This window comes from Rattus norvegicus, chromosome 11 (genome assembly GCF_021556685.1).
Source record: "Rattus norvegicus strain SHRSP/BbbUtx chromosome 11, alternate assembly SHRSP_T2T, whole genome shotgun sequence".
In the NCBI taxonomy this organism is placed as follows: Eukaryota; Metazoa; Chordata; class Mammalia; order Rodentia; family Muridae; genus Rattus; species Rattus norvegicus.
Window position 1 is genome coordinate 82,148,729 of NC_141544.1, and position 14,803 is coordinate 82,163,531.

General features: G+C 45.9%; 1 protein-coding gene across 2 annotated transcripts; it reads right to left on the minus strand.

Moving 5' to 3' along the window:
* Positions 1 to 667: 667 nt before the first annotated feature.
* Tm4sf19 (transmembrane 4 L six family member 19) lies at positions 668 to 13,570 on the minus strand. 2 transcript variants are annotated; one of them, NM_001443857.1, is given in 5 exon segments: positions 668 to 2,573; positions 2,702 to 2,871; positions 5,724 to 5,789; positions 6,567 to 6,768; positions 12,156 to 12,234. In NM_001443857.1, coding segments are annotated over 4 exon segments (621 nt in total). In that variant the 5' UTR covers position 6,768; positions 12,156 to 12,234; the 3' UTR covers positions 668 to 2,389.
* Positions 13,571 to 14,803: the final 1,233 nt, after the last annotated feature.

Sequence of the window (14,803 nt, forward strand, 5' to 3'; positions counted from 1 at the left end):
GAGATCTGAGTCTCTCCTTCCCTTCTCTTCATCCTTTAACGATCTGGGGGGCTGGGAGGTTTCAGCGATTAAGAACGCAACCTACTCTCCCAGAGGTACTGCCGGACTGGCCCTGACCACCAACCACCCAGTAATGACACACAAACAATTATTATTTATTATGTAGCTCATTAGCTTAGGCTATTTCCCAACTAGTGCCAATTAATCCGTTTATTGTAATCTAAGGTCTGCCACGTGGCTCGCTATTTACCTCTGCTCAGTACTGGCCTCTGACTCTTTCCCAGAGTTCCTCTCTCTGCCCGGAAGTTCCGCCTTTCCTCTCCTGCTTTCCTATAGGTCGTGCAGCTCTTTATTAAACCAATCAGAAGGGGATGGAGAAGATGTTTACAAAACTCTGAAATGGGTGATGCTTCATAAAAGGAACAATACCAGAGTCAGGACTGTACGCGCACCTCCGCAGTACAGAAATCAGCATTGAAATCATAACAAAGATAACCTTTACACAGCGCACAAGAGATACCAACACAGAGGACCCAGATTTCAATTTCCAGCACCCACATGGTAACTCATGACCATCTGTAAGTATCTATTTCAAGGAACCTCACACCCTCTTCTGGGCTCTGTAGATACAATCAAGTATACAGGGAAAACATCCATATACACAAAATTAAACTAAAAAATTCGCATTTATTTGTGTATGGGGGTAGGAGTTGTGGGGGGGTGTGGGTCAGAGGGCAATTACAGTTCTGCAATATGGATTAAACCCCAGGACTTTGGTTTAGCGCAGGCACTTTTACCTAGTGAGCCATCTCATTGGTCTCTCTTTTGAACTGGCTTAGGGAAGGTCCCGGTTTTCCTAACCTCCCCCCCAACCCCCACACCCCTCACCCCTAGGAGCCCCATCTTGAATATAAATAAAGGGTTTTTCTCTTCTCCTGATGAAGGATACTTGTAAGATGTTTTATAGGTCAAAGGTTCCTTCTTTCCCTGCTGGGAGAGGAGCAGATGTAAAGGAACCTCTTCTGTGAGAAAGGACACTTGTCTGAGGTTTTAGAGATCAAAGTGTTCCTCCCTCCCTATTGGGAAAGGGGTCCTTATTATTTAAAACCCAGCCCTCAGCCTGCACCTGGTGAATGCGATTTCAGCCTTCAGACTTTAATAACCCTTGCATGCCGTGCTCTCTACCCAGCGTTCTGAGGCACTAGCCTGCTCTTAATCACTGGCTAATAAGGGACCCACCAAATCCTCTTCATGCTAATAAGCATGGTCATCTGTAGCTTTCTCCCAGAGTAGTTTCCTTCCTTCCTTCCTTCCTTCTCCAGTGTTGGAAACTGACCCAACACATCACTTATGCTGTACCAGTAAACTACTCAACTACTCTCTCAGTTTCCCAGAACTCCCTACCCACTGCCTCCCTTATGCCCTGAGTCTCTTTGTTGGAGACCGGGTCTCAGTGTTGTAGCCCAGGCTGGTCTAAAACTGACGATGCTCCCGGCTGTAGCTCTCAGATCACCAGCTCTTCATGTGAGGTTGCCAATCCTAATGGATCTGGATCTCACCTTTGTGACTGGTATATCTCTGATTACCGTGTAAGGGCCTGGCACCAGTAGTCATACTGGTGAGTAGGGTTTCAATCAGCCTATGATTGAGGAAACACAGGTCTATTAAAACAGTAAACTTCAATTTAGAAGTTAGGAGGTCAGTCAGGCAGTGGTGGCACATACCTCTAATCCCAGAATTTAGGAGGCAGAGGCAGGCAAATCTCTTGAGTTTGAGGCCAGCCTGGTCTATGAGCTAGTTCCAGGACAATGGACAGTCCAGGCTACACAAAGAAATCCTGTCTTTAAAAAAGACAAAAAGAGGGCTGGAAAGATGGCTCAGTAGTTAAGAGCACTGACTGATCTTCCAGAGGTCCTGAGTTCAGATCCCAGCAACCACATGGTGACTTAAAACTATCTGTAATGAGATTTGATGACCTCTTCTGGTGTGTCTGAAGACAGCTACAGTGTACTCACATATATAAATAAATATATATATCTTTAAAAAAATAGACAAAAAGAATAAACAACAACATAAAAGAAGTTGAGGGTCACCTCGCTGTGTGCTTGGGATTAGAAAGCTCGTTATTATCAGGGAGTCCCAACTTCTCTGTGTTAACATGTGGCCAACTTTTATGGGGTTTTTAAGAGGCTGAAGTGAGATCATTAATATACCAGCATTTCCTCTGTTGCTGTATCACCATATCAAAGAACACGGCATGACTTTCGGGTTCTTGTCATTCCTGCTATGAGCAAGGAAGCCCTGTCATCCTATAGGAAGGCCCAAGAGGGATTCACAACCTATTCTTGCAGAAAAGATTTGGGGGAGCTCACCCTGAGAGCTCCATTACCTAGCGCTTCTCACAGAAGCTGCAGAACAGGCTAAGGATGCTATTGACAAGATGGATGGCCACCAGGAGAAGCTGGAGGAGGCTGATACACAGGAGGACGGAGAAGAAGGCCACGTGCCAAACCACAGCCTTAGAGGGCTCCAGGCAGACGGAGGTCCAGAGCGAATGGTCATACAAATAATTCCTAGACCCAAGAACAAGGTCAGGGGTCAAGAATAAAGAAGAAAAGACAATTAGGGAACTCTAATAGAAAACCCAAGATCAGACTTCCCTGGTTCAAATCATGGGTCTGGGCTTACGAGTGACCATTACCTGTTGTGCAGATCTTTAAAGGGATAGCTGAATTTCCAAGCTTGTGTCTGATTGGAGGATAAAACGTCAAACATGCAAAAGGGACCATCTTTCAAGGCTACTCCGGAAGTGAGAAAGCAAATCATAGCCCCAAGCAGAGCCAGGCCACCTGACAATAGACCAACGAACACCTGCAGGAGAGGCAGAGACAGAGCTCACACAGAGCTGTGGTCCGGGGGGAGCTGGGGTGACATGGCCAAGTCTTCTCTGGAGGCCAGGCGTTCTCCTACCCTTATAACATGTCTACGCATGGCTGATGAGGTGTCTGTTACTGGATAGAGCCAGGATGAGATTGTTGAGAAAGGACAGACAGACAGACAGACAGACAGACACACACACACACACACACACACACAGATCTGCATCTCCTCACTGCTCAGGGTCTTTGGCGGTTGATACCCTCTTGTTCATCTACTTCAGTGTCTCAGCTCTGAGCTAGCAAACTGTTTATTGCACATCCATTTTTCTCCCCTAGTGACAAGCTATCGGTTTTAAAGCTCCAAACTTCCCACTCTTGGTCTCTTTTCCAAATCAAGTACAAAAGGCAGGAAGGAAGCAGATAAGGAGTTGACTCCAATGTTACAGGACTCAAACTTGGTTAATCTGACAGAAGCCCAGCACCATGGTTCTCCCAGTGTAGCAAGGGCACATCACTTGGGAGCGCATGTTAAAGTGCAGACTCTCTCCACTCCATCCCTGATTTCCTGGGTCAGAAACGCAGGATGAGACTGAGCAAATTTGTTTTAGCAAATCCTTCAGAAAATTTGATGTTCATTCAAGATTAAAAGTCACTCATTCAGGCATAAGAGAACAGAGATCAGTGAATGAAGTGTGTGTTTATATTTAACGTTTTAGCATGGAACTCAGTCAGAGGACTTCCCATGTGTGTGTGTGGGCTGTGGAAATCAGCAGAAGAGAAGAGGGAATTTCAATTGAGCATTTGTCTCCATCAGATTGGCCCATAAGCATGAGTGCGTGGACTTTTCTTAACTGTTGACTGAGGCAGGAGGGCCCAGCCCACTGTGGTGGTGCCATCCATGGGCAGGTGGTCCTGGAGGTACTGACCGTTAGCCTGGAAGCAAGCCAATAAGCAGCTTTCCTCCATGGTCACTTCAGTTCCTGCCTCTAGGTTTCTGCCTTGAGTGCCTGCCCTGGCTTTCCTCAGTAGTGGATTGTAACCTACAGGTTATGAGATGAAATAAACCTTTTTCTTTTTGTTTCTTTGTTCATGGTGTTCACAGCAATAGAAGGCAAACTAGAACAAGATGTATGAATATATATACATACATACACATGTGTACACACACACTCTCACATATACATAGAATCCTCACTGATCATAACTATGTAGCTCAGGATGACCTTGAACTCCTGATCATCCTGTTTCCACCTTCCAAAAGTTGGTGTAAAGAGGTGTTGGTATTCTGTCTAAGCTCCACCCCCACAGTTGCCTGGAAACAGCCAGGTATGCTCCGCCCCACAGTTGCCTGGCAACAGCCAGCTGTGCCTGATTATAAAGGGGGCTGCTTGCCTCCTCCTCTCCCTCTTTGCTCTGCTCTGCTCTGCTCTGCTCTTCTCTTCTCTTCTCTTCTCTTCTCTTCTCTTCTCTTCTCTTCCCTATACCTTCTCTCCCCATCCCCCACTTCCCACCACGTGCTCATGGCCAGTCTTTCCTCTCCTCTCCTCTTCTTCTCTCATTAAACCTTTCCACATGGAACCACGTTGGCTTGGTGTGCTCTGTCTGGGCACAGGCCTTAAACCCCAACGTTGGTCCTAACAAGAGGGGTGAGCCACCACACTCAGCTCGAGATCTTTGAAAATAGAGTTAAAAGAATTAGATATAAACTGGATATAAATTAGATATCAATTGGTGGGTTGCTGGTTGGATTCTCTTTTTAACGATTTATAATTACTCAGTATGCAGTGCTCTCCCTGCATGTACCCCTGCAGGCCAGAAGAGGGCACCAGATCTTATTATGGATGGAGCCACCATGTGGTTGCTGGGAATTGAACTCAGGACCTTTGGAAGAAAAACCAGTACTCTTAACCTCTGAGCCATGTCTCCAGCCCCAGCTGGATTATTTATAACAGAAAGAAAAATCTCTAAGTGTGTGGGCACACACATAATCAGGTGTCCGTGTACGTCATACACGTGTGTGATTTGTTTGGTTGTGTGTTGGTTTTAGTGCTGAGATCCCACCCCAGTACCTCAGGCATATTAGGCAAAGGCTCTACCAGGGAGCTACACCCCAGCCCTCTAAGAAAATACTAAACTAGTCAAGCACCAGCAAAGTGTGTCACACCATAATGCCAGCACAGGGGAGACGAGGCAGGAGGATGACAAGTTCAAGGCTAGCTTCAGGCCACTTAGTGAAGACCTGTTTCAAGAACTCCCAAATAGGGATCGGAGAGGAGAAAGATGGTTCAGCCATTAAGAGAGCTTGCTTGCTCTTCCAGAAGATGAGTTTTATTCCCAGCACCCACATAACAGCTCACAACTATCTGGAACTCCAGTCCCAGAGGATCTGACAGCCTCTCCTGGCCTCCTCAGACACAAGGCGCACAAGTGGCACATGAATACACAAGCAGCCAAAACACCAGACACACATGAAAGCAGATGATTAAAAAAACAAAAAACCCTAAGTAAATATATAAGAAGTCAACCAGGAAACTTTCTATAAAAGATATACGATTACAGTATATTTAAATCCTACTCATACTACTCAGTATATCAGAGAAAATAGCAGTTTATCACATTTCTGTGGACATCTGTGATTCATTAGCCACTTCTTCCTTTGCCCTGAGCAATTCCCTTCTTACAGATGAGCTGGAAAAATAACACTACTTGTCAAGAGTTTAGAGTTGTTAAAGGGCACAGTTAGGAACTGACTTCGAGCCTGAAAACTAAAACTGCCCCTGGAGCCCTTTGCGTCTAGAGCAAAACATGTGGGAGTTGTGACAAAGGGGTGGGGCTGTTGCTTACCTGCAGGCAGGGTGCACTCTTGCTGAAGCGTCCGGTCAGGGAGATGAGAGTTGCCGCCAGGAGTACCTGGAGAACAGAGAAGTGTGTTACCAGGAGACCAGGTCGGGCCAGAGGGATGCCTCTGTGATTAAGAGCACTGATGTTCTTTCAGAGGACCCAGGCTTGGTTTCCAACACACACCGAGACTTATAGCCTATGACTGCAGTTCCAGGGAATCGAACACCCTCTTCTGGACTCTGAAATTTCCTGCACCCACGTGGTGCATATACATACATACATACATATATACATACATACACACATACACATATACATACATGCATATACATACATACACACATACACATATACACATATACATACATACGTACATCATATAAAAATAAATACATCTGAAAGAAAAGACTGGGTGATTTGCATTTCTCGGGCCACGCACAGCTGTTGCAATGGCCTTAGGGCCCAGGTTGCTGGTTTAGCCTGACTTGACTCTGAGGTGCTAACATTCATCTAGGCTTCCCGGATCCAAGCTAAAAATCCAGCAATCCATGACAAGTCCTCCTTTTCTTTTTTTTTTTTTCTTTTTTTTTTTCTTTTTTTTATATTTATTTATTTAATGCATATTACAGATGGTTGTGAGCCCCTGTAGTTCCTGGGATTTGAACTCAGGACCTCTGGAAGGTCAGTCAGTGCTCTTAACCACTGAGCCATCTCTCCAGCCCCCTCCTTTTCTTTGGACTGTTTATGGCCCCAAACCAACTTGTTGGAATACCCAACACCACCTCCCAGCTCCATTCCTAAAGGAGGTTTTTGGAAATTCCTCCTCCCTGAACCCAAAACACATACCATGAGGCCTCCTCCCCAGAGCCCAGCACCCAGCATTGCATGCTTGCCAATGAGGCCCCTCATCAGGTAGGTCCCATCCCAGTTAGGAAAGAGGAGCGCAATGTTGGCACCAGCAGAGCACAGGGATGCGGTCCCCAGGCTCAGCCCCAGGAAGCGGGAACAGGTCCGTGAGCAGGCCACCACGCGGGGAAAGGACAGCATCCTGAAACAATGGGAGAGGGTCACGACCGGGCAGGGCAGGCATGACAGAGTGGAGATGGCTTCTGTGAACAGGCCATATCAAGGACAGTGGCAGAGGTTTTTAAACAGGCTGCCTTTCTACGGCTTCCCCAATATATACGACTTATATCCTCTGTCTTCTGCAGAGCTCTGACTACACACGTTTCCATAGTCCATCGTACTTCGTGTGTGCCCTATTAGAACCAGTAAGGTTATTTCTCTATTTTCTTTTAAAATTGTATTTTATTCATTTAGGAAAGAGAGAGAGAGAAAAAGGTGGGGGGCATTTGTGTGATATACCACAGATTTAGAAGCCAAAGGACAATATTTCTTTGTTTCTTGTTTGTTGCTTTTCTTTAATTTTTTGAGACAAGGGTTTAAATGTGTAGCCTAGGCTGTCCTGGAACTCCTCTGTAGACCAGGCTGACTTCGAACTCTCAGAGATATGCCTCTACCTCCCAGTACTGGGATTAAAGGTATATGCTCCTACCACCCTGCTCAACTTTCTTTGAAGAAAAATTATTTCTCTTATGTATATAAATGTTTTGTCTGCCTGTACATCTATTTTTATACCAGATAGGTCATCTGATCCCCTGAGACTACAGTTACAGATTGTTGTGAGTCACTATATGGATGCTAGGAGCTAATCCTCTGGAAGAGCAGCCAGGCCTCTTAACCACTGACCCATCTCTCCTGCCCACAAAGGACAGTTTTTAAGAGTCTGTTCTCTCCTTCCATCATGTGGGTCCCAGAGGTTGAACTCAACTCGTCAGGCTTGGTGGCAAGAACCTGCTGGATCATCTCAACAGCCCAGTGATTGTTTCCATCCAGTAAAGCTTTGAAAGGCGTCAATCAAGATGCCCGTTTTCCATGCTTCTTGTCAATAGAAGTATTTCAATGTTGTTGTTTGTGTTCTTTGATTTGTTTTTGAGACAGGGTCTCACTATGTAACCTTGGCTGGTCACTCATGTAGAATAAGTTGGCCTCAAACTCAAAGCGATCTGTCTGTCTCCCAAGTGCTGGGATCCAAGGCATGTGCCACCATACCTGGCTGTCAGCAGTGTTCTTTTTTTTTTTTTTTTTTTTTTTTTTTTTGCTTCTTTTTTTCGGAGCTGGGGACTGAACCCAGGGCCTTGCGCTTCCTAGGCAAGCGCTCTATCACTGAGCTAAATCCCCAACCCCAAGCGGTGTTCTTTGTTGCTTCTCCAGTGTGTAAGAAAAAAAAGAGCCGGGGTTGGGGATTTAGCTCAGTGGTAGAGCGCTTGCCTAGGAAGCGCAAGGCCCTGGGTTCGGTCCCCAGCTCCGAAAAAAAAGAACCAAAAAAAAAAAAAAAAAAAAAAAAAGAAAAAAGAAAAAAGAAAAAGAAAAAAAAGAGCCATCGACAGGAAGTAACATTACTCAAAGATAATCTTGTTATATATGTAGAAAATCCTAAGCAATCAACTAAAAATTGCTTGAACCAATAGGTGAATTTAGCAAAGGATATAGAACAAAATATTAATATGGTATTCCATCCTATATACAGGCAAGGTGGAATGTTTACTTAAGATACCTATAGGGCTGGAGAGGTGGCTCAGCAGTTAAGAGCACTGACTGCTCTTCCAGAGGTCCGGTGTTCAATTCTCAGCCACCACATGGTGGCTCACAATCATCTGTAATGAGATCTGATGCCCTCTTCTGGTGTGTCTGAGGACAGCTACAATGTACTCATATATAATAAATAAATAAATCTTTAAAAAAAGATATCTATAATAGCACAAACCAAAAATATTCATGGATATCTTTAACAATGGGTACTGGGTGTGTGTGCTGAGAATTCCATTGTGGGGGAAAAGGAAACCATGAATGACCAAAGCCAGCATGGTGGTGCGTACCTGTAGTCCAACATGGGAAGGCAAGGCAGAAGGAAGATCATATGAGCCCAGGAGTTTAATGCTAACCTGGGAGTGGGGAGGGAGGGGAGGGATGAAGGGACAGACAGACAGACCAATTGACTCTATACCCCCTGCAATTGTTAGAGGTTTGTTTTATTTGAGACAAAGTCTCACTGTGTAGCCTGGTTGAACTGGGCCTCACTATGTAAACCAACCTGGCCTCAAACTCCCAGAGATCAGCTTGCCTCTGCCTTGGGAGTGCATCACCAATTATACCCAGCTTGTTAGCATTTTTTTTTCTTTTTTCTTTTTTTCGGAGCTGGGGACCGAACCCAGGGCCTTGTGCTTGCTAGGCAAGCGCTCTACCACTGAGCTAAATCCCCAACCCCTTAGCATTTATAAATGTACATAAATTGTGAGTGAGGATGAGGAGCAATGGGAAGGGTCCTATGTTGCTGGTGAGAATGGAATGGTTAAACCATTCTGGGAAATAGTGTGGCCCTGTCTTGTGAGTAAATATTCAGTTACCAAATCAAGCAGTAATTCCACTGGTTTATGAAAATGCTTGCCCACATGAGCACTGATATTTGAATGTTCATAGTAGCTTTATTCATAATAGCTAAAATTAGACATATGAAGTAAAAAGAACATAAGTGTGGGGGGCTGCCTGGGCTACATGGTAAGTTTCAGAACAGCCCAAGAGTACCAAGAGAGGCCCTGTCTTAAAAACAACACACAAATAAATAAAAAAAGACCTCAAACCAAAAATCTTTAGCCTCTTTTCTACTTGTGTAAGCTATAGTTTATGGTAAGAAGATGGTTGCCAGAAACAGCACTGAAGAGGCAGGCTCTCTCCTCAGCTGGTCTCCACTGCCCTTGGTGGCTTGTGAGTCCCCTTAGCCTATGTTCTCCCTGCTCCCCCCAGCCACCTACTTCCCGCTGCAATTTCCCTGTTGTATGTGGTGAGTGGCCTTTACCCAGCCCTTTCACACTGTCTGGGTCCTGCTAGTAGCTGTGGTGGGTGTGAAGGGCAGCCTTAACCTGAGACCTGGAGGGAAGGGAGTGGTGAGGAGTGAGGAAAAATGAAGCGCCCACCTCCTTGCTCCAGATTCTGCTTCAACCCTTGTCCAGCCACAGAGAGGAAAGGCCCTCTAGAAAAACATTCCTCCCTGCCATGCTGGAGGTTGTGGGGTTTCCCCTGGCTTGTACCGAGTCCCTCATCATCTTGTGACCTAGGCAGTCTTCCCTCCTTGCCATTTAAGGGCAGTGCTCCGCTTGTGACATTAACTTAACCCACTACCTCTCCGAAGACTGATTTTGTCAGGGCCCTGGAGGGGCTGACTGACGGGCTGACAGGTTACTGACCATCCAGGAATGTGTTTTGAATCAGGCCCAGGAATTGATGTGCTTATAAAAAAGATAAAGAGAGAAGGGATATGTTCTATGGAGGTGTGGTCAGGTATGGGGGAAGGGGTGCGTCCAAGGACCCATGTTGAGGTATCCACCCTGAGGGACCAGCCACACAACAATGATGGTATAGTATAGAAAAGAGTTTATTTAGGGCATGGGGAGGGAAGTTAGGAGGTTAATAGAGACAGAGAAAGGCAGGGGCGGGTAGGGAGGGAAGGAAGAGAAGTAGAGACAGGCCATGAGCAAGTGGAGAGACAGGGGGAGGGGAATGGGGAGAGAGTAAGAACAAGAAGGCAAAAGAGGAGCAAGAGAGAGAGAGGAGGGGCAAGCAGCCCCTTTTATAGTGAGTCCCTACTTGGCTGTTGCCATTTAACTGTGGGGGGAGCCTAGACAGAATGCTAACAGGAATGACTTCAGCACCTGCTCAAATCACACGACTGTTTCAAGACCCCCACCAAGTACCAAAACCAAACTCTCCTGTGTCATTTCCTCTCAGGAAAGTCAAAGGAAGGGCTGGAACATTAGTGAGCCCGAGCCAGGCATGGTGGCACACACCTATAATCCCAGATTTGGGAAAAAGAGTCAAGGAGATTAGGAGTTGAGTTTGAGGCCTACCATGGCTACAAGAGACCCTGCCTTAATGAACAAAGAAACAAGAAAAGATTCTCAGTTATACTAAACTTTAGATAATCAAAAAATGAATAACTCTTGAAGTCAGGCATGGTGGTGTGTGCCTTCTATCCCAGCACCACACACATGGGGTTGGAAACAAGAAATTTAGAGTTCAAGGCCAGCTACAATGTATAATTGAGGCCAGCCTAGGCTACATAAACCTAGGCAAAAAAAAAAAAAAAAAAAAAAAAGAAAAGAAAAAAAAAGACAAAACAAAACCAAAACCAACCAACCAAACCCAGATGTAAATAAATAGAGGAAAAACTGCAAACCCAAGTGCAGTCTTTTGGGTGAGTGGAATTTAGAGACCACATAATCAAACACAACAGGCTCACAATGTCTTGGTGAGTGCCAGGCCAGAATTAGCTTGGCTAAGATATAAAGAAGTGGGGAAGGATGTTTTCATGTACTGTCCAGGAGAGCGAATGGAGCAAGAGTACTTTATTCCGGGGCCTGCTTCATAGACATACTAGGGTGGTCCTAGTGTATACACATGAGCATGCTCAGTTAAGTCATCTGAGCAAGCTCAAGTCATGTTGTTAACTAAAAGTGAAAAACAAAGTTTTTCAAGGGGGTGGTACATATATGTAGAAGCGATGGGCAGAAATGTCTCTGGGCATGCTCAGCTTGCCACATAAGATTTTAACTGAAAATGGAGGAAAAGGATACCTTGAAGGAGAACTAAGACAAGAGTCTGTCCCTGAGGGTGCTGGCCTTGCTTCGTCCCTAGGAACCCTTGGTTGGCCGGCCCTGAGAAGAGCAAGGGAGCTCTACTCCATCTAAAGAAAGGGGATGCTGTGACTTGGTTTGCCTTTCACTTCCTCTCCGGGGCTGCTCCTTTAGAAACCACTATACTCTGGGTTGGGGATTTAGCTCAGTAGTAGAGCGCTTGACTAGCAAGCACAAGGCCCTGGGTTCGGTCCTCAGCTCCAAAAAGAAAAAATAAATAAATAAAAAAGAAAATGCTTTAAAAAAAAAAAAAGAAGAAACCACTATATTCTGAGACAGTCTTCTGTTGCCGTAAAATTAAATAAATGCTGTCTTTCATCTTGCACTAGGTCTGGCACCTTGGTGCCCTAAGACATCTGTTAGATGTCTTCATCTCAGTCAGCAAAGCGTCTCACCCGCTCTGCTCCATCCCACATCACACTGCCGATGGCTACTCTCCAAGCTGGCAACAATCTCTCTACCCGCCTAATTCCCAAGGCAGGCTGCCACCATGCCAGACATACACATCCCAACTCCGTGGCAGCCCAGTGTCTCAAGCCACCACAAACTTTCTGGAATTCAATTAAAGAACCATATAAAAGAACACACAACACAATAACCTCTGATCCAATTGATAAGATATAATTGCCCACCTAGATGTACAAAGCCCTGTACACATCCATCCCTTAAGAACATCCATAACAACCTGTAAATGTGCAGAGAGGAATCTTAACATCAGCCTCCATGTTCTCTCTGCTGCTTCTCTCCTCTCTCCTTGCTCCAGTCTCCTCCTCCTCCTCTCTAAAATTTTTCTCCCACCCATCCTTCCTTCTCGTCCAATGACAGGCCTCGTTTTATCTTGTACCTGCCTTCATCTGCGTGATGACATCATCCTGCAGCCTTCCAAACATGTGAGTCAGATTAGCAGAGAGGTCGGTCCCCAGCTCCGAAAAAAAGAACCAAAAAAAAAAAAAAAAAGAAAAGAAAACTGATGTGCGGGCTGGGGATTTAGCTCAGTGGTAGAGCGCTTGCCTAGCAAGCGGTAGGCCCTGGGTTCGGTCCCCAGCTCCGGAAAAAAAAAAAAAAAAAAGAGGCAGGCGGGATTAGAAGGTCAAATTTGTATTTTTTTTTTTGTTTTTGTTTTTTTTTGTTTTTTTTTTTTTTGTTTTTTTTTTGTTATTTGAGACAGGGTCTCTTGTAGCAGAGGCTGGCCTTGAATTTCTGATCTTTCTGCCTCTACCTCCCAAGTGCTAGGACCTCAGGCACACCATTATGATCCAAAGGTCAATTCTTCCCCCCCCCCCCCCCCCCCGGAGCTGGGGACCGAACCCAGGGCCTTGCGCTTCCTAGGCAAGCGCTCTACCACTGAGCTAAATCCCCAACCCCCCCAAAGGTCAATTCTTAAAACTAGGCTGTAGAGGAGGTCCTTGTTCGAACCTGAGGTGCAGGCTGTGTGAAGCAATCATCAGCCACTGTCTGGATACAGGAGCACTTGCCCGGGAGGAGGAGCACAAATTCTGTGTCCACTTTCCCTATTTCCCATCTTCCCCTGCATCCCTCAGTGGATGTTAAGCAAACACCCAGTCAACTATACTACAGCCTAGGGAGAAAATGGTGGAAAAAAATACAGTCCCTTTCCCTGAGGACTATAAAGCTAGGGAAACAGGCAAAAAGCCAGGAGAATAAAGTCCAGTAAGGGCAGAAGCTCTCACAGGACTGCTTGACCCTTGCCTGTAGGACAAGGCCTCCTAGAAGGAGCACTGTCATGGCGAAACTTGACTATAAGGAGGCACTGGATGGGAAAGGTATTCTAGGCACAGACGGAGTTCACCACGACTGTCCACTGAGCAGCAGCCTCGAGTCCCAGTGGTTGAGCGGCAGGGCCAGGACTCTGCTTTGCAAGACTGGCACTCTTAACGGCTAAGCCCTGCTGCTGTAGGGTATATCATTTCAGTGGACCCGTTTATCTCCACTTACCTGTTTCTGATGGCAAGAATCAGGATGGAAGAATAGGAAAGTGAAGGAGATACTCTGATCAAAATGGGCCGTGGCTCTGGCAGCCCCAGGCAGGATTCCCACAGAGCGGGGCTTGCAGGGTCAGGAAGGTTCTGCTTATGTAGCTGTCACCCGGGCATACTTGTGTACTGGAGTGGGGGTGTGTGTCCACAGCTGCCCACGGGCCTCCACTGAAAAATCATTCTGTCAAGGCTAACCCTGTGCTTATGACCACTCTCTGCTCATTTTCATGTGACTCCAAGGAAGGAAACATGGACTCACAAGCTTAACGGTCTTAATGAATCACTGGATGCACCCAAGAACAATAACTCAGCCTCCTCTGCCACCAGCGCGCCCTTCCCACACAAGCTGTGCCATCCTGCTGTGTCATCCTTCCCTCTACAATCTAGGCTCCTCTGAGGGATCAAGCCTGAGCACAGCCCACCCTTTCTTCCTTCTCACCCAGCCTTCTCCCTCTCTTGTTCAAGCACAGCGCATCGTCCTGTAGTGTCCGTCACAACAAACACTATGCCCCACTGTGATGGCTCCGGACTGGCCTTAGGTAAGCTCCTATTCAAGGCCCCAGCAGCCAGATATAGAAACTCCCTGCAATCCTAAAAAGACAGAAGTGGAAACAGGAACCCCGTCTCAAAAGCAAGATAGAACAAAAGCAAAAGCAAACAGGTTAAAATCCGTCTGTGTCACATTAACGCAAAAATGACGACTACTATCCAAGAATTTCTGTTTATTTTTCCTAGAAGCCAGGTAAACGTTTCTCCTTAATTACCTTCCTTCTCCTACTTAGCAGAGATACTTATAAATGCAGAATGCACTCTATTTGGTCCTTGGTTGTCACCGCCAGTTTAAGAATTTATAGGAAACAAGCCAGGCAGAGGTGGCACACGCCCTTAATCTCAGCACTCAGGAGGCAGAGGCAGGAGGATCGCTTGAGTTTGAAGCTAGCCTGGTCTACAGATCAAGTTCCAGGACAGCCAGAGCTGAAACCCTGTCTCAAAAAAACAAAAAGAGGGGGGAAAAGAATTTATAGAAGGTAGAATTAAGTTCACAAATTCTGGAATTATTCTTATAATGTGTATAGGAATTTTATCCGTGTCTCCCCGGTACCAGCTGAGACCAGGGAGAGCGTCGGATCCCCTGAAATTGGAGTTACAGATGGTTGTGAGCCACCATGTGAATACCATGAATTAAACCCAGGTCCTTTGCTCTTAACCGCCTTCCCAGCCCCAACCAAAGACATTTTAGTCATTCAAATGATCCTGCAGAATGTTTTCTGGGAATTTCAGTTCACACAGCTGGTCCTAGAGCAGTGGTTCTTAACCTGCGGGTAGAGAGCCTTTG